Source organism: Cyprinodon tularosa, unplaced genomic scaffold (assembly GCF_016077235.1).
Source record: "Cyprinodon tularosa strain WSP-4 unplaced genomic scaffold, ASM1607723v1 ctg7, whole genome shotgun sequence".
NCBI classification, from domain to species: domain Eukaryota; kingdom Metazoa; phylum Chordata; class Actinopteri; order Cyprinodontiformes; family Cyprinodontidae; genus Cyprinodon; species Cyprinodon tularosa.
Genome location: NW_024039451.1, coordinates 2,697,755 through 2,717,567, shown reverse-complemented (window position 1 = coordinate 2,717,567; position 19,813 = coordinate 2,697,755). Strand labels below are relative to the sequence as shown.

At 38.7% G+C, this 19,813-nt stretch overlaps 1 protein-coding gene across 4 annotated transcripts in view; it reads left to right on the top strand.

Moving 5' to 3' along the window:
* rxraa (retinoid X receptor, alpha a) overlaps positions 1–19,813 on the top strand; it is a 136,833-nt gene that overhangs the window by 69,121 nt on the left and 47,899 nt on the right. For all 4 annotated transcript variants that reach the window (XM_038268293.1, XM_038268295.1, XM_038268294.1 and 1 more), the window contains exon 3: positions 14,522–14,760. In XM_038268293.1, coding sequence (XP_038124221.1) covers positions 14,522–14,760 — 239 coding nt within the window. The remainder of the gene's footprint in view (positions 1–14,521; positions 14,761–19,813) is intronic.

Here is a 19,813-nt window from a genome sequence, read left to right as displayed (position 1 = left end):
ATATAATATAATTAATAATTCATATTTCAAAAATAAATATATAAAATTAATGATTTAAACATACTTTGTGTGATTACACTAAGGCCAGTCCAGCCCTGGTGACTAGGTTCTATAAAGTTTTATGCTTCTAATTTTTGGAGCAGATATTAGCATCTGTTTTGGAATCATGAAAGAAACATTTCTTCATATTTCATTTTACTTCTATAATTTTTTATTATATTTTTCCTGCATTAGAACTTAACAAAGATTTGGTTCAAATGAACCTATGAGGCACTGACTGAAAGTCTAAATGGTGTAAATAAGATTCAGCAAGCTAACTTTACAGTGTTGGGTATCCTACGTCTGAAGTGGGGTATTTTAGATTTATTTACAGCTGTGTTTTCAGATAAAACATATAGTGCTCCTATTTTATATTGAATTGAATTGAATCTACTCCATACTCCTGAAAGACGACCTCTCTTGGTTCTTCTAATATATCAAGAGGATACAGAAAAGGAGAATATTAGTCTGCACTTCTGTTTAACATCTACACATGGAGACGGATCTGACTCCCACAGTGTTTTCTGTTGCTTGTGCTGTCAGCCACATTTACCAAACTGAAGCAAGGGGTCTACATAATGAAAGAGAACTCAAAGCTGTATGAAAAAAAAAACACACACACAAACAGAGTAAGGATGAGAGCGAAGAGAGAGGCTCCAAGGCTTCGGAAGCTACAGGTATCTGTAGAGTGGAGAGAGATCGTTGGCAGTGCTCACGCCAGCGTGTCTTCCTATAACATAAAAGACTCACTGCTCCCTAACTGGGATTATCCGCCACCTCTGGGGAGTCCCTTCGATGAACAGGGATGGCGAGGGGGAAAGATGTGGAAAGAAATTGAAGGAAACAGCAACGGAAGAGAGGAAGAGTAAAGAAAATTAAATGTGAGAGCACAAGTGCCAGGGAGAGATGGAGACGAATAAATCTGCAGGCTCTCTTCCACATTGATGCCAGCTCCACTTAAGGTCCCACTGATGCAAAGAATGCCTCACTTAACAGTCTTTTTGCTTTCTTTTCTATGTCCGGCACACTAAAGTGTGTGGCTGCTAGCTTTTACCCAATAAAGACAGCAAAAGATTGAAAAGATATATCTGCAAAAAGTCCCTTTTGAAAGGTGCTGGCACATCATAACCACAAACTTCAATGTACTTTACTGAGAGGTTTTGTGATAGTCTGACTCAGAGTTGAACATAACAGAAGGGAAGGGTAAATAAAATGTTTTAAAAGTACCTCAAAATAAAATACAAATGCAAACCTATGAAGTACAAGAAAAGTTAAGCATTAATGAAAACAGCAGCCTAGATATCAATATTAATGCAGGCTACTCAGATGCAAAAGGATTGGATCCGGATTTATTTTTAAGCAAAAAACAGGGCTTTATACTTTGTGCTACAAGTTGGTGCAATATATATGTGTACTGAAGTTTGTGGTCATTATGCGTCTGTAAATAGCATGGCGTGCAAATCTCTGGACAGTACGTCCAGTTGACTGCCAAAAGAAAAGGATGGAGGCGTGGGAGTGCCAAGGTCTGACCTCATCTGTCAATTTAACTATATATCCTCCTGATTTTCTTTTTTTATTGGGTGCATTGTGCATCCAATCCTGTGCATCTGCCTGCGAAGATGCAATTTTGTACACTGATCCAAAATACAATCCACCAGTGACAACCACCCTCATGCATATACACACTGCTTTGACGTGTAAACCCCATTCTTGGTGAGGCGCGTTCATTTCCACCCAGCTTCTGCAGGCCTCTTCCTGCAGCACGTACGCACATACTTTCCCATTCCCATCTCATCCCCTTCTCAAAGTCCCTCGGGATCTTTATTTTTCCTCTTCCCTGCTCCCTTTCTCCTTTCCTAGTTCCATGTTTTCGTTTTTCCGTCTTTTCTGCCACATCTATGACGGGCTCAGACTTTTGTTAAATGTGCCCATCCATTGATGTGTCTTTTTGTTATTCCCTTTGCCCTTATCCAATGGCTGTTTCCCAGAGGAAACATGAGAAGATGCATTTTGTTAAAGTCCACAACTAGCAGCCAATCTCCATTTGGGATTTATTACAAACAGTGGATCACCTCAAAGCTTCTCATTAAAAAAATAATTATTAATAAAAGACAAAACTGATAAGTTGCAATGCTATTATAAATGCAAACCTTTTACAATTAAGTCCCCGATTATTCTTTGAAACCTAAATCGTTTGATCCAGCTCCTAGTGGACTAGCTGACAGAAATTGACATGGATCTCATCTCCTTAACCACATCAAAGCCTGTGTACATTTGTAGGAGACAGCAGTGGAGTAGCTAAGTACATTAGGACCCACTGTGTTCTTACATCTCAGCAGAAGAGTCCTGTTTTGGGACAAAATCCATCACAGGCTTATTCCAGGTAAGTAATGCAATCGCCCATTAAGTTCTTCATGAACTAAGATCCCAAATATAAAACACTAGATTACTTGAGGGCAAGCAAAAAAATTGAACTTGCAATTATTGGGCAAGTTGTAGGTGATCTACTATGCTTGCATCCATAAAGGACATCAGTTCCAATTATGGCGATAAAGATAATAATGATAATAATAATAAAGAGTATTTACAAAGAATTAGAAAATGGTACGAGACTGTAAAAGAATGACTCATTTCTCAGAATAAGCTTACATTCTATATGTACATAAAAGCCAACATCAAAAAGAATACAGCGGCTATTTTGCTCATTTAACAGATGCTGTGATTCACACAATATGTTAGATCAGCTTTGTTTCTGTAGTAACGTTTTTGTTTTGTTTTTACACTCTTTATAGGTGAGATGCCGACTAGAGTCGGATCTATTTATTTTTAGAAAAACCATTTCATATTTAGAAATTATACATTTTGAAAGTAAATTTTAAAAGTAGCTGGCACTGATAATTTCAAACAGCCTGTGCAAATCCATTAAAAGTCCCTACAGGCTTCCAGTTCGGATGCAGCATATAGTTCAGCCAGCAAAGGTTGACCAGAAAACCCATGAAGTCGTCAGAATGAACCCGGGATAACTGCGACTATGTATAGTCGTTTGACATTTTCATGTTTTTTATGGCTTGTTTTATACAGACATACAGTAAGTGGCCTAAAGACCACAGCCTATTAACTGGTTAGTAAATGCCAAATTCCTCATTGTGATGTGACCATAGGGTAGACACGATTTAGGTTTCTGTTTTATTAGCAGGCTTAATTAATCTCTAAAAGAATCTTTAACAGCTCGGAGTCAAAACGAGTCACACCTCTCTCTATTAATATTTCTTCCTCACAGAGTTGTTTCTGTTAATGAATGTAATGACTGCCTTTTTCAGGACATCAGTGTTTCCCTGACCTTACCATTAACATCAGTGACCTTGCAATAAATTAATGCTGGCTTGAAATATGGAATGCATCCTCTTGCACAGTTGAAATATTTTGGCCCACTTAAAATACCTGGCAAGATTTGAGCGAAAGTAATCCAAACTGAGTGTCAGATAGCATCTTGCTGTTGCTGAAAACACCCAAGGTGGTGTTTTTCGTTCATGTTATTATCTCTTTATGCTTAGGCTTGGCTGTGTGCTCTCAAGCTTGTTTGCAATGAGCGGAGCAGATAAGAGCCTGTGTTGTGATTTCCGTCTCTGAGCTCAACCAAATAGGAAGTTTGATGAGGCAGAGCTTCCTTTTAGCGATGCAGCTCGTACAGAAACAGGAATCCAATCAGCAGAGCTGGGCCTAACATCTCAAATGTTAGATGTATTTGTGTAATTCTTATTCTTTTGCAAGAACGTACACTAGTTCAGTAGGAAATATAGTCTATCAGTGTATTGGTGTTTGGTTCCCCTTTATGCTGTCAAGAAATACGCCCCCCCACCCCTTTTGAGCCTTGCACTCCAATGAATTACTCAAGATATGGTATCAGGTGCACAAGTATTAACTACAAAAATACATTTGTAAAGGTAAACAGTGCAGTTTTGAAAAAATCATCTTGAAATTATTAAAATTCAAAAAACTGCAATTGGAACGCTTTTTCACACATGAGTCACATGATCTCCAACTGGACATTACTGCCTTGTAAAAAGACGAAGAAGTAGACCGGGGTAGTTGGAGGATGATAGCAGCTTCTGGAGCCATCCTGTTTTCAGAGCCATCGTGTGAACTAATGTATTCACACGCAATTTTTATTGTATTTGTTATTTAATGGAAATACCGCATTTTCGAAATTACAAGAATATTGACTTATTTTTGCAGACATTTGTAATGGAAACGCAGTTAGAGACGCATTAGCATGGGATCACTAGCTGTTGGACGGTAGAGCCTGCATAGATTGCTTTAGTTTCTCTAGCACATTTTTTTTTTATATAGTGTCCTGTCTGGCAAGGTGGCAATAAGAATAACTGTCTTGATGCCAAAAACAGCCCAACAGATTTTACTTTCACAAGTGAAGCAGTACGGCTATTGCCATAGTGTTCCGCTTGATTTATGCATATAAATAGCTTTATTATAATTATGCAGGGAGTATTACAGATAATATGGACACTGCAATGTAAGTAGAACAGGAAAGGAAAAACAGAAAATAAAATGGAGAAAAGATTAAAGAAAGAGGAGATTAAAGGGAGATAACGATAAAACATTTTCAGTCTGCTTAATCAGCTGCAAAGAGATGTAAAAAGAACAGCACAACCAACGGACATGGTACGAGACATACAATAAAGTAGCACCTAGACACTATCGCTAAAGTATAAGTAGTATTATTCTGTGTTACCTCTAGCACATTTTTTATGCTCTAGCTAAAACAGGAAATTGGAAACAGTTTTTTTTTAACAATAATTTTTTATCAATACATTGTTAATGATAAATGTCCTTACAGGGATATATAGATGGCAGGACTCAAGAACAGTTAACGATTTTCTGAAGCATTCAGCAATTTCAGCCTTGCCTAGATCAAACCACCTCCAATCCTTAACTTCATTGTGCCATTGTACACCTTCTTGAATCAACCATTTCCATTTCCCCCTACACATGACTGATTAGTTTTGTGGAACTACCGTACAGTTTCTCCATAATGCATGATACTGTATCTGCTCACAACTCTACCGGTATTATGAAATTAGCCTTCATTAAATTATAGGGTTACCAAAAAACAAACGAAAATAAATTATATAAATATGAAGTTATTTAAAAACTATATCTTGGAGTGTGCTCTGAGTGTTTTCTTGCTGCTTTTCAGCCATTCTTTTAGCAGAAGAATTGCAACATAATCTTCCTCTCCAGACAGCTGCTCCAGGGGCTGCATCTGTAATTATGGCTTCATGACACTTCTTTGATCAAATTTCCTCACCAGTTACTGCCCAGGCCATTAGCCGCTGACCAAAGCATAGCTAGCACCATGATTAGACAATGTCAGCTGTCTTTTATCAATATACTGAATCTCCTTTTCGGCAAACCACTCTTTTTGTCTGCATGCATGTTGTTTTCCTGGCTATTTTCAATTCCTCAGATGATGTATGAACTCTGCCTCTAAGGGGCATATTTCTGTGCTAATGAAACAGTCCATAGTAGTGAATATTACACATATCTGAGACCATTTAATCTGAGGTTAGATGGGTTCATTTAAGCTTCTTCTGTTAGGCAGATTTGAAAAACACGTGCTCAGCTCTTTAAGCACAAGCTGCCTAAAAAAACAATACTGCATTCTGTTTTCCTAACTCAGATCTGAGCAATGATGGGTACATCAACTATAAATGTCCTCCTTTTTCTAAATGAGGACCTTCAGATTCACCAGCCATGGTTTGTTAATTTAGTGAAGAACTGGCTTCAGCAGGGGTCACTTCTCTGTTGAATTAGATGACGTCTTTGCTGCTTTCTTTTGTGTTTCCGTTAAGCCAACAAAATGCCTTAACACCTTCTTGTAAAAATACATTTCTTATTACACTTCTTATTAAAACATTTTAAAGCAAGTTGGACTAGCAGCAATCAGAGCTCTGCTTTTGAAATTAGACCCTATAAAAGCAACAAATGCGTACTTTGGTTATGGAAGGAACAAAAATGAACAAGAAACGACCCATAACATTTTCCATTTTTTTTCAGTTGTAGATTGGCTGCATCCTCATCCTCTTCAATGTTTGTGCAATTAATGTGCAGCCTGCTGCTTAAACAACATTTCTACAGCCAGATTGTATGTTACTTTATCCGTGAGCTGGAGCAGACTTATGGCACCCAGGGAGAGTTGGTGTATCACCTCTGAGCTAAAGAGAACAATTAGGCCATATCAACAGATCTGAGTGTTGGCAGTCAAGTTCACAGTCAGCAATAATGCCAGTAATCTGCGGCTTGGCTGGCACTGAGCCACGGCAAGCTGCAGCTCCATGGTCTGTTCAAACACTTGAGAGTCACCAAGGGCACGAGCATGGCTCAGGAGCTGGCACTTTCATCTGCATGCTAGTAGGGAAATGAAATGGGGGGGAAAGAGACGGAGAGAAAAAAAAAAGGCCCACAAGAGGCAAAAAAATGTTAAAGAAAAAGCAGTGGGGGGGGGAGAATTAAGTCTTTAATGAGGGCAGTTGTTTCAGCAGGCAAAAAGAATCGAGTTACATCAACACAGTGTATCAAATGATGGCTGTTAGTGGCCCACCTACTGTGAAATGATGGGTGGCCTGTTTGGGTTCCTTTCTGTCTTTTATCCAATATCAAGGCTGCTATATGTGTTTGCTTACACATTCTTTCTTTAAGTCTACAAGTTGGTTCATGGTGGCAACAGATAGGGGCCTCGAGACACACCATGAAGGGGCTTTACTGCTTTTGATTTGAGCTGTCACAAAGATATGCCTGATCAAATCTCATCATGGGAAGAGTTAGGATCTTGTCTACAAACTTCATCACCACCTAGCTTTGTGCCCTTTACTTAATCCTCTGTGACTGTAATGGGGATTTAAAACAAACAAACAACCTTGGACTTTTTTTTTTACCGAGCATTAAAGACACAGACAACAAAATTAAACCGATAATTACATTCAAATTCATTCAAATCCTGATAGTTGTTTCTAAACTAAATCATTTAAGTTTCTTCAGTGCATCAGTTTGCATGAAGATTTCCTCCCATCGGTTCTATTTTTGAGGTTTCTTTACTCACTTTTATTTTCATATACAACATATTTATAAAGCATAAGATGTGGAAAAATACCTAAATGATTTCTATTTCTGTTTTAGTCAAACCTTTTCCAAAACAAAGTTAATTCCATAGTCTATTGATTGAAATTGGCCTCTAGTTGTGTAAACAGGAAGGAATACTGTCATTATGTATTGACTATGTGCAGCTCCCCTCCGCTCACTGAATCATCAAAGTTCATACGAGAACAGAGACAGACAGAAATATAGACAATTGTGTCTTTTAAAAAGTTTATCAAAGTTTATGGATGGATGGATGGATGGATGGATGGATGGATGGATGGATGGATGGATGGATGGATGGATGGATGGATGGATGGATGGATGGATGGATGGATGGATGGATGAAATCCTACCTACCTACCAGTCAGTTATTAAAATGCGAGGAACACTTATTGTTTAAATATCTATATTTGTGGATGCACCGATTAAACATTTATTAAGTATTTTTTGCTTTCCAAATTTTGCAAAGAAATTTGGCAAAGCCTTAATGAGCCTCTAAATAATCCAAGACTCAATACAGAATCTGTTTAGTTTCAAGACGGGACTTCATGAGCAGCCTCATGAGCCGTACAGTTTCTTCTGCTAACATCTTGGTGACATAAACAACAACACAACTTGAGGGGCCTAATAGAAGCAATGCTTTAATGGGTCAAGGATGTTTTAGCAGTGAAAAGAGGGGCCAGCATCCCAGTAGGCAGGTGTTATAGTGTTATAATCAGTGTTTAAAATGATTGTGTCCATGTGTTAAATAAGATATTTACCATGCTGTTTACGTTTCCATCTCTTGAATATGCTCCTTCTCACCTGGTTGCCTTTTATTCTCCTTTTCCGTCATTACTCCCTGCTCCGTTTTTGCGCACTCTCCCACCATCCACAGAGTAAACACTTCAGACTCAGATGTTTACACTCTCTATCTACACTGAAGGGAGCAGATTAGTTTGTTTATGCTGTGCAAAAACAGTAGACTGACGGTTACTAGTAATGAGCACACATGGCTATGCACACACAACATGTTGACATGGTGCATAGTTGGATACTGACAATGGCAGGGTGATGAATATTGGTCTAATCTCTAAGCAGGCTTCAGCCGAGCGGTTAAATTCAAAAATCATCCTGCTGTCGTCATGGTGATACAGACGTCAGAAGTAAAAACTGGAAAATGAAGCTGTTATACAGACTATTGTGTTATTTTGGGCGTTTTTTTATGCAACAATCTGAATCTCTCGGGGTTTTTTTTCTGCATCTTTCCCCGCGCCTCCTCCCTTCTTCTCTCTTCTTCCCCTGAACGCATCCGGAGAAATGCTAATGACTAATGTTTCATCCTGGCTGTGCTGGGCTGCTGCTATGCGAGCTTCTAAAAGTGACTCACCTGCCTTGCCGAAAATGTCTCTGTGAAAATTAACAATAGCAGAAACAAAGATTGTTGTTTCTCTCAGTTGGAGCTCAAGTTTGTTGTTAAAATGCTGCGGGGATTCACGGGTAACTAAGTGCATGAAATGTTTTTGGGCTGGTCTCTCAATTTTGCTTTGGTGAGCATCTCTGAATCTCAGGGTGGGGGAGATGTGATGATTGGACAGAAGAGTATAAACGTAAATCCACATAAATTATTAAAGAGAATTTAGCCTTGGAGCAAGAAACAAATATCTGTCTGTGTATCTCCTTGTAGCTATAAATCTGTTATTTTTGTATTAGAATAACAAACTCAAGGTCGCCAGACATAATGTGAAGATGAAGCTAAAAAAAAATACAGTTTGAGTGATGTATTGCTGGTAAAACAGGATAAATATCTCTTTTTGTTTTCCTTATTTCTTATGAAAGTTCCAACTACCAGGAGGGGCTTTGAATTACTTTCTTTTCATAATATATTGACCCTTGTTAATGGCAAAGACAACTCCAGCTCATGGGCTCGACAGAGAAGTATTGGCTCTGCACAACTCTCCTCTATTTAGTGCTAATAAGATCAACCAATTAGATATGTTTGCAGGTAAATCTGGCTTAACCAATTAACTGTTAGCAAACATTTGAAATGTTTTAAGACACATTTTTTCATGCTAAAGCTTAAGGTATCTTACTGTCATTTTATGTTTATGATCAGAAGAAAATAGTGCTTAAATTGAAGAGAAATATCTTTACAATAGCCTTTTTTGTTACTCTTTATGACTAAATCAAAGTTTGATGAGGAGCCTATTTTCCTGTATTTAATTTGGGTCTGAATTTCCCACGCTGTTCTAGCCTCGTGAGACCATCCTGATCTCGCGAGCTTTCAAGATTTCACTCGCTAATCAGTCTGGAGACTCTCCGTTGAAGAAAATTTGGAGCCGTTCACCAAACGAACGTCCAATCAGCGTTGGCTTTGAGGCGGGTTGAGGTGTGAAGCAACAAGAAGCGCGACAGTTCAGTCTAAAGAACATGGCGGCTTCAGCCGATGAAACTAGCGTTAGCATGGCTATCGAGCAAGTTTGATCGGAATTACACTGTATTTCTTCATTGAAAGAAGAGCAAAACACTGCTCTGGAGGCTTTTCTCAGAGGAAAAGATGTTTTTGCTCTTCTCCCGTCTGGTTTCGGCAAGAGTTTGATCTATCAATTGGCTCCTCTTCGTTGTCGCTCTGTTACGTCATATGCTTAGTTGATCTGATTGGTTTATTTGGCCCGTCTATCACCAACATAGGCCAATCAGCTAACCAGTATTTTCGCCCCTTCCCAAAATTACTTCAACGGAAGGGTTCCAGATGGATATGCGGAGCAAATCCATCTGGCGGAGTCAGGTTAACACTGTTCAGCGGATGCGACATCAAGCGCATCCATGTTAAATGGGTCCAACCTAGTAATCAGACCAGAGCACCTTGATCTAATCCAACCCCAGTTTTTACCCTATATGGCTTTTGAAAACCTCTACATTGAACTTTTCCTATTATTTTCATTTGTGGCTTTCAATTATGTGCTTTTTAATAAAGGCCTGATTCATTGGGTTCGTTAGCAAGTTCCCCCAGTTGAGCTTTAGAAAATTACAGCTCCTCCAGTGTTACCACCGGCCACTTGCCTCCTCCTTCTCTTAACACTATGAATGGGTTCTAATTCTCTGAGACCGAGCTTTGTTGAGCCAGTGGGACTAGTTGGTTTACCATTTCTTGGTTGGTTTGCAGTTATGCCATACTCTCTTCATTGTTAGACGATTAAAGGAACGGTGCTCTGGGAGATGTTTAATAGATGCTTATTAGCTGACCTTCCTATGACCCTCTTTACACCTGACCCACCTGTGTTTCCAAGCTTCATTATACTGCTCATTCTAATATTGTATAACAAGTAGTCCTTTTATACAGAGATCAAATTAAGCAATGTGTGTTTTATTTAGCGGTATCAAAGTAAAGAAGGCTGAAATATATTGTTGCTTTCTTACATCTAAAGTCCATAGAACAATATATCACAAATCTAGCTCTTGTTTGGCAATGGTGACTAACGATTTGCACTATCCACAACCCAGTTTTTGCACAAGTGTCATTTTTCCTGCAAGTCGTCATTAATCACTGTTTCATCAGTTTTACTGTAGCCGAACAATATAAACAGGTTGTTTCCTGTGTAGTAAGAAATGCCACACGCTTCTGTTTGTACGTAGAAGGCTGTTTCTTTATCATCTTACTATCTGCTCTCATCTGCATTATCCATTTATCACATTCTAAACACCCAAGCCTGCAAGAGCAAGAGCTTGAATTGGCAGTTTTCCTCCATGTAATCACATCCTAGAACAGAACAAAAGAGCAAGGAAGGCAAGAGGGAGGGAGCCATTGTTTAGAAACGGGAGATGCTTGAATGAAGTAGAGAGCCGATAAGTAGGGGAGCTCTTGTCTTCGCCTGCCAGGAAGATTGGGGCCTAATTTGCTTATTTGTAGCTGTCACTGGTGCTTTTATGTGCCCAGTGATGTTGAGCAATTGACAGGCAGCGGCTCAAGGCGACAAAAAAAAAGACTTTTTCAGCTATTTAACCCTGAGTCAGCTTTATTCTGTGGTGACACTTTTTGGACCTGCCGCCCTCCCCCCAACGTTTATCTGCCCTGCTGTTGCTCAATAATTCTAACTCTTATCTAATCTTTCAAAGCTTGTTTATTTTTTACTGCTTGCAAAATTGAGCAAACCTCCGACAGAGATTTTGGGTTCTAGAGACGGTTGTTAAGTTCTGCAGGTTATGATGAAAAGCAGAGAGAGAAAAAATGGTGTAGAATCCCTTGGATTAAGACGGAGTCCTTTGTATCCAGCTATAATCCCACACTGTTCAGCCATTTCCAACAAGAACAAACGCAAAGACACACAAGTATAGGCAGGCTCATTTTGCAAGGGGAAAGCTTTTTTTTTTTTTTTTCAGTGAGCTTACAAAACTAGACGGTCCACATCATGTTGCACCACACTGCAACAGAGTGTCACTCTAAACAGAGAAGTTCTCCTTTAATCAATGAATAACAGAATGGACAGACATAAAGGATAAATGGGAGAAAGAGAGACATAAGCAGGCGTCATTACCTCTCAGCTTGTCTGTCATTCCCCCCTCCAGGTGGAGCCTTGCCGTCAGCTAAGCCCTCCCACTCCCCTGGACACACACACACACACACACAACCGACCTCCTGCTGAGCCCTACAATGGCGGATTGGCAGCCTTAATACCACAGCTCGCTTTATCTGCCTGAATTAAAACCCAATTTGAAGAACAGCTGTGGGAATTACTGGTTCAGTTATTTATCTTTTTTGGGGGGGTTATGTGGGTGGGCGTATTCTAAAGAAAATAAAGAAGTAATCAGATATATGGGAGTTTGTGGTGCTTTAATCTTTAGTTTAAAGACCCAATTTGTTGTGATTTTTACCCTTGTTGATGTACTCATTAAAATGAATGTTTTTTTTTTCTGTAAAATACTTATGCAGGAGCTGAGGGATACTGGATACTGCAGATTCCCTTTTTTTATTTTCTTTTACGGACAACCGACATGTCTAAATTTTGCAGAGACAAACATTTAAATTTCTATAGAAGCCCTGCTGTGCCGGGATTTAATTCACTTTGGTATCCAGCTGGTTTAATTCTCCTGAGTGATCTGGAGAAGCTAAACATTATAACACTGACTGCAGCTTTTTGAAGTACCTATGTTCAATGGTTATTAAGAATTCTACCAAAAATTATTGATTTTAGATTATTTTGAGGGGTCTTGTGAGCTTCTGTCAATTCCTGTCTTGCCTGATATGTTTGGTTTAGGCATCTTAAGCCGGGCGTACACTGTGAGATTTTTTTCAGTCGTTGCACGCAGCTACTGCTCACACTGTACGACTAAACCCTGCGGTTTAGTCGTACAGTGTTAGCTCACAGTTCTCAATTTATGTTCGGCCCGACGCTCTGATGCGATCTATCTGCTCACACCGATGGCTAAAAAGCTGATTCAGCTCCTCAGTGAGATCGAGCTGCTCTGACTCGTCTATCCGGAAGCCAAACAAATAAAAGGGGAATATAAAGCTCATTATAGTGAAATGTACTACCTTGGCAATTTGTGCAATTTTTTTGCTGAAAGCCCTAAAAAGAAAAGGTGACAACGTATTTGGAAAAAAAACATGGCTGAGCAAATGTGGCTAATACGGTCTGTCAGTTTTACAGACAGAACTGCATTTCACTCATAGCATCCCTGCCATGCTGCTGTGTTAACAGAAGAATCCTTGTTTGCGCACTGAGCAATTTGCCCACGACGAAAATCAAACATGTTTGATTTTCTCCCGACCTCACGATTCCTGATCGGGAGGTGGTTGTGAGAGGCTGATCACCCCTCATAACCCCCTGTACACTACACTACTTACGACGCACGATCAGGCTGAAAGTCGGCCCGATTGAAAGATTCTCACACGACTGGAAAATCGCACAGTATAAGCCCGGCTTTACCTGGGTCTGAATTAGGGCAGTTTATCCATCCTTCCATCCATCTTCTCCCATTTAGTTCTGTTAGGGTTGCGGTGGTGCCGGTGCCTATCTCCAGCATCCTACGGGCGAGAGGTGTTGTACACCCTGGACAAGTCGCCAGTCTGTAGCAGGGCAACACAGAGAAACACAACCATTCAGACACACACTCACACCTAAGGACAATTTAGAGAAGCCAGTTAACCCAACAGTCATGTTTTTGGAATGTGGGAGGAAGCCAGAGTACCCAGAGAGAACCCACGCTTGCACGGCGGGAACATGCAAACTCCATGCAGAAAGACCCCGGGCCGGGAATCAAACCCAGAAACTTCTTGCTGCAAGGCAATTGTGTTTTGTATATCATTATATTATCTGATAAAATGTTAAACATAAGAAAATCTATCCTAGTTGGAGATCTCAGAGCTTTCTGAAGTTTTTCTAAAGTATATCAATTTATTTATTGTTAATATTGTGGTTGTTGTTTTTACACCTAAAAATGTAAAAAGGACTACAAAGTAATACTTCTTTTCTATTGGTTTATCAACAAGAAGGATATTCATTTTAGAAAAATGTATGTAAAACATGGAGGCAGAAATTATGGATGGAGAAAGAGATGGAGAGCGAACAGCAGCACTGAAATATGAGTCAAACAGGGAAGAAGTTTTTATCAAAATATAAACAAATCCTGTTCCAAAAGTTTCAATATCACTATGTCTTTGCTGGCATTCATGTTTGTCTTAGATCTCTTTGTTGACAGCTGAGTATTAAACAACCTTCTAAGTCAAGGTAAAGAATAGGTTTTGAAGTCAGATGAGCTCTTGCATACAAGACCATAGCTTTATCTCCGTCTCTGACTACAAACCAGCTGCAGGTTTTCTCCTGGGCTCAGCTGCAAGGTCATGTTTTTCCCCTCCTCTCAGGTCTACTACCCCACTCATCGGCCACATGCATTATACAGTAGGTTTGTTCTGCATGCTGACCTCCTGCAGTCCTGAGGGAGGCACTTTTGAAGTTTGAGGGACAGAACCAGAAAGAGCTGCAGAGCCACTGTGTAGACATAGCTAATTCCCACTTGGCCCTCGTGTTAGTTTGAGCACTTTTTCCTCTATGAACTAATCCTGATGAAATAGTTTGAGGTGTTTTTGCTAAATTGTCAGTTTTTCCTGGATAGCGCCCAGATTTGACACCTGCTTTCACACTTTCCCAGATGTGCCAGACTCTGGATGCCAACAGCTGTGGTCAAGAAAAGCTGTAATTATCTTCTGGTTGTGCTCATGAAAACAGATCATTAAGGATTTATAGGAAAATATACATTTATGGAGTTTCAGAACTCATTAAGCTGCGAAACAAAATTGGTGTCAAGTCTGTGATCTTACTTAATAAAACCCTTTTTTTTCCCCGACCAGATTCTTCAGGACAGGTGACCTCCTCGCCTTTAGGCTCGCCTACTTCCCATCGTGGAATGCACCCTTCTCTGCTGAGTCCCACCTCCATGGGGCCCTCTGGCTCTCTCCATTCTCCAATCAGCACCCTGAGCTCACCAATGAATGGCCTCACCTCACCCTTCTCAGTCATTAGCTCACACATGGGGCCGCACTCCATGAACTCGCCTGGCATGGGCTACGGCCCCAGCATCAGCCCTCAGGTGAGCAGAAAAAAACCAAACTTTTTTTGTTTTCATACACTTTGCCATATTTTGTTGCATTGTGAAATCAAACACAAATGTAATTTAATTGGTATTGTTTTATATATTAGGTTAAACCAACACTAAGTAGGGGATAACTATAAAAATGAAAGAAAATAATAAGAGATTTTCTACATCTGGTTTGAATATGTACACCAGCTGTTCAAAAAACCTGCTTTTATTTAATTTCTTGAAATAAAAAATATTACCCCAGTTGCCTTTACATCATCCTCATTATTCTGTATTTTATTTACCCATATTTTGACTTTATTACACACAAAAAAACAATATTTTTATAATGAGGTTGGAGCTAAATACAGAGAAATCCTGGAAGCTAACATAAAAGCTTCCCTATACAGTGAGGCAGCATTCTCAGAACTTGAATTAAATGGTGCAAATAAAAACATATCCATGTGTTTAAATGGTCCAATCAACACCCAAACCTAAATCCAACTATGAATCTGATGTTCAGGCATTCTAAAGCTGGTTGAATCATTTAGAAGGTTTGCGGCTGAAACTGCAGGTAGAGTCTCACTGCATGTGATGGCCACGGCTGACACAGGCCACAGTGCTCTAAATGCTAGAGAGAATGATGAAAGCACCTTAATGATTTATATTATCGCCAGTCCATCATTTATTATAGCTGTGCAGCCCCAGAAGAAATGTTTCTCTCATTTACAGTTAATGGGTAACATGACTCTCTAATTGTGTTTGCCTTCATTACCACGAACGCTAATTAATGTTGTTTGTAATATAGCTCATTTCAGTTTCTCTTTATGTAAAGAAGTAAAAATTGCCCGACAGGCGTAAATGCCTCAAACACTGTTAGAAACCGGCTTTTCTTTATGATATAAGCCTACGCCATGCATTTTATATAACAGATCTGTGCTCTGGATGGGGCTTTTTTGGAAATGAAAATAACTAGATAGCATTTTGGAACAGGTTTGGAAGCAGTATTATAACAGACTTGTTGGAAAGGGTCTGATGATGAGAGCAAACCAGGAGTACTTTTTCATTTTTTTTACTGTTTTTACGAGGCGTCTATATTTAATGTTTCTGGAGGTGACCACACCAGTGACCCAAAACCACTTCATCAAATAAGCTCATCTGGTTATTGCCTTCTGTAAACCTTGCCTTCCCCTTTTGTAAAATGATTGGTTGTCTTTAGAGTTCAGTATGACATAAGTGTGACTAAAACATTTAGGGAACGTTGACCCTTCATTTACAAGCAAAGATAGACGTCTTTATAGCTTCTACACTTAAAGTTTAAACTAACTTTTTACCATTAGAAGAACAGTGGCACAAAATGTATTTTTTTTTTACTGTCATCTTTAGTCACATTTAATCACTGAGACACAGGGAACCAGCTAAACATGGAGCTTGGAAAACAACATATATAAAGCTATGTGCTGTTATCTACATTACTGAGAAGGATAGATATGGGCCTTTAAATACAGTTTGGCACAATCAATATCAACAGTTGCACTATATTGCACCTATTGGTGAGTTAGAATTCCTTAATTTTAAGGTGAAATTTATGTTTAAAAAGGGAAAGAAGGAAATGTGCAATTGTTTTAGTTAGGAAGTCATGAATATTAAAGTGAGGAATTTGTTATTTATTTTGGTTTTTAGAACTCTTGGTGTCAAAGGAACTAATGTCAGACTTGCTTGAAAAATGTGATTTTTTTTTAAGTATGATAAAAGTTTCATAGATTTCAAAGCGTATTTCAATTTAATTGTATTTGCTTTGAGTGACTATCTGGTTTAATCATGCAAATATTTAAGATTTTATAGCTACTCATGATGTAGCTCATATATAGTTCAGCTTCCTTGAAAGTTCAAAGAAATATTCCTTAAGTTTAAAATATTTTTTTTTGTAAAATACCTTAACTATTCCACTTGTATTTCAAAGGTAAGACTCAGATCAACGTATTTCAAACACCACTTTTATAATTATTTATACAGGAAATGTAAAAATGCATTTCGGTTTCAAAACCGTCTCCTTCTATACATTTTCGGTTAAACATTTGTGCTTCTAAAAAGGAAAATGTTGAAGAAGTTAGTAAATGATGAGGAAAAAGAGGCCGATTTTTATCCAGACATTAAATGACTGTTTGTCTTTAGCTAGTTTGGGATTTAACTAAAGCCTGAGAAACAAGACAAAGAAGATTTAGCGACGACCACCGTTGTTTTCTCAAACACTATTATCCAATATTCCACAGAGGCCCAGCTTTGACCCTGTTGCACACTTAATCAAGGCCTATTCAACACACCACCTTCAGCTCTGTCACTCTTGCTTTTATTAATGAAGCATCTGTGTCACTTTTTCTCCCAGTGGTTTTCATTGTCTCTTTTTATCCTTTTTTCTGGTTTTCTCTCTCCGACTGTGCTCCTTTCTCCTGTTTGCCTTTCTCCCTTCTTTTTCATATCTTACATTTTTTGGCTTTTTTCTGCTCCGTCTCTGGTGTTCCATCAATAAGCCTCCTTGGTATTAGCATCACATACACACATGCACACACAATTAAGACATCAAAGCTTGCAGTGGCCCAGTTTCAGCCTGGACCCATAGCTGAAATTAAAATTATTTCTCCACACAAAATGCATTCAGCAGACCTTTTTTGTGTTTATTGATAATTGAGTTAAAGTATCCCAACAACGAGCTGCTGCTTGGGGATGGGCTTTCTCTGTCTGTTGTTTAGCTCATCTGCACCTTTTCAGCAAAAGTGTCCCACATGTAATAGAGTTAGGAGGGGATTAAGGCCACTTTCTGGAAATGGATGATATTTTTATTTGCTGGAAAGTTCTCCCTCTTTCCCTCCACTTTCTTCAGTCTGATTTTTCTTTCCTCTCTGTGCCCAGTACTTTTGTTCGGTAGAAAACTCAAAGCATGCCAATTAGAAGAGTATCTGAAAGAGGGGAATTTTGTCTCATATGACTCCCTATTAGAGTAGAATATGATATCCATCCAATACAAAACAATACAAATTGAAACCCAGTCCTTCAACTGCTGTTTTTAAGTTTAAAAACTAAAATGTGTTTGTTCTAATGCAGGGCTTACTAGATTAGGGGTGAGTATTTGCATTGGTGTTAAGATTCTATACGTGTCACGATATTTCGGTTACAATACAATTATTATCATGATATTAGAATATCACTATGTACTGTGATGTTTTTCCCAGCTATCAAATTAAATGTATAGAAAAGGTAGTTAGTTATTTTGGCATCCATGATGTTTGGGGTTTGAGTCATGACTGCCTCAACTACAGATATGGCTCTGCGCTGCACAGCAAAGGGTCTCAACAGTGCCATCTACCAGAGTGGTGGTACAGAGATAGCCTCTTTTCCGTCATTGTTTTAAGTTTAAATGTTTTGTTTTTTTAAATCGATATTAGTACCTGAAAGATCGATATTATATCGCAAGCCAAAAATCATAAAATATCGCCTAATCGATTTTTGCCCACACCCCTACACTTGACTTAATCTTCGAAGGTCCAAATCTGATTCCTTAAGAATAACTAATTTGAAAAACAACTACTAGTGGGAACTCTACTTTCATCAAATGTCCTCACAACTTACAAGAAAAAGAAAGAAGCAGTCAGATATGTGGTTTTAAAGCTCAACTGTACTAATAAATTGCCTCTCCTAAAAAAAACAACAAAAAAAAGCTTACACACTTAAATAAAAATTAACTTATTTTGCAACATGTTGGAAGATGTTATTGGATCTCTGGGACTTTTAAAAAGCTGCTTAACCCAGGGGTCCAATAAAATATTTTTTTCTCCAGATTTCTATTGCTTTCTTCATGTGAACTTGTTTTGCAAAGTAAAAAAATATTTTTCTTAAAACCAATTAAATAAAATTTGTAACATAGAATAATTTTTTTTGTCCTTTATTTAAAGTTAAATCTTTTTGAGTATTTTTTTTTTCTTTGCGGTCAGATGATTGGCTCTTAGGTTGTGTTCTTTGTTTTCCGGTATTCCTATAACCACCTGTTTTTTTCACCTGGCTGAATGGTCATAAAAGCTGGTTAGAGCTAAGGAGTGAAATATTCTACTGCTCACACTGGTGATAATCTTTGTTTAAATTGGACTGACTTACAGAAACCTAAATAATAATGAATAAAAAATGGAGGAATATTTGGGTGAATCCTCAATGTTTCACATTTTTAGATTGGGAAACATCATATGTCTTTGGACATATAACCTCTTCAGTAATATGAGCTACTTTGGTTAAACTTTGTTCCCTCTTTTGACAAATTTTGATAAATACTGACCCCTGTAGTCAAAACCTCACAATTTAGATTTGTTGATTCTTCTGTAGTCCTTAGAATTGTCCATCTTCCCTGCTTTTTAAAACTTATCAACTTTGAGAAAAAAGATGTCCAATCTGGCTTATATGTACCACCTGCTAACAGGTGTCGTAAGTAGATAACCAGCATTAATAGCTTAATCTTATGCCTGGTTTGTAAATTATACGTACTTACAGCAACCAACCGGTTAGTGCTGTACTTACAGATTACTCAATTCCCCAATTAGATAAAAATGAATACTATCCTACAGCTGCTGCAGTTGTTCTTCCAAAAGTATCACAGCATATGCTTCTTTTGAGCCACTTTAATTGATATATGACCCCCAGATCTTACAGGTGCTCATCAGAGTGCTTAGCCATCACTGTTTGCTTAAGAGACTCTGCAGCCTTTCAACTGTCGCTCTGTGAGGGTGGAGATCAGCAGTTGGATGGGCGACCACGGCACAGAGGTTAAAACGTTGGTGTTGCCCTGCGGTCACGAGGCGCGGTGCCATCATGAGACGTGATTTGAGTCAGACGGCGTAAATTGCCTACAACACTTAGCAGACTGGCTTTTTTCAAGAGCACTTCACTGGAACGAAGTCACTGCTCAGCTCAGCCCTACTGTATTTAACCACCCTGCCTTTGCTAACCACATGCGTTTTATAGGCATATTCTTTAATTTTGAAGATTTATCAGGCATATATTGCCTGGTGGTGTATCCCTC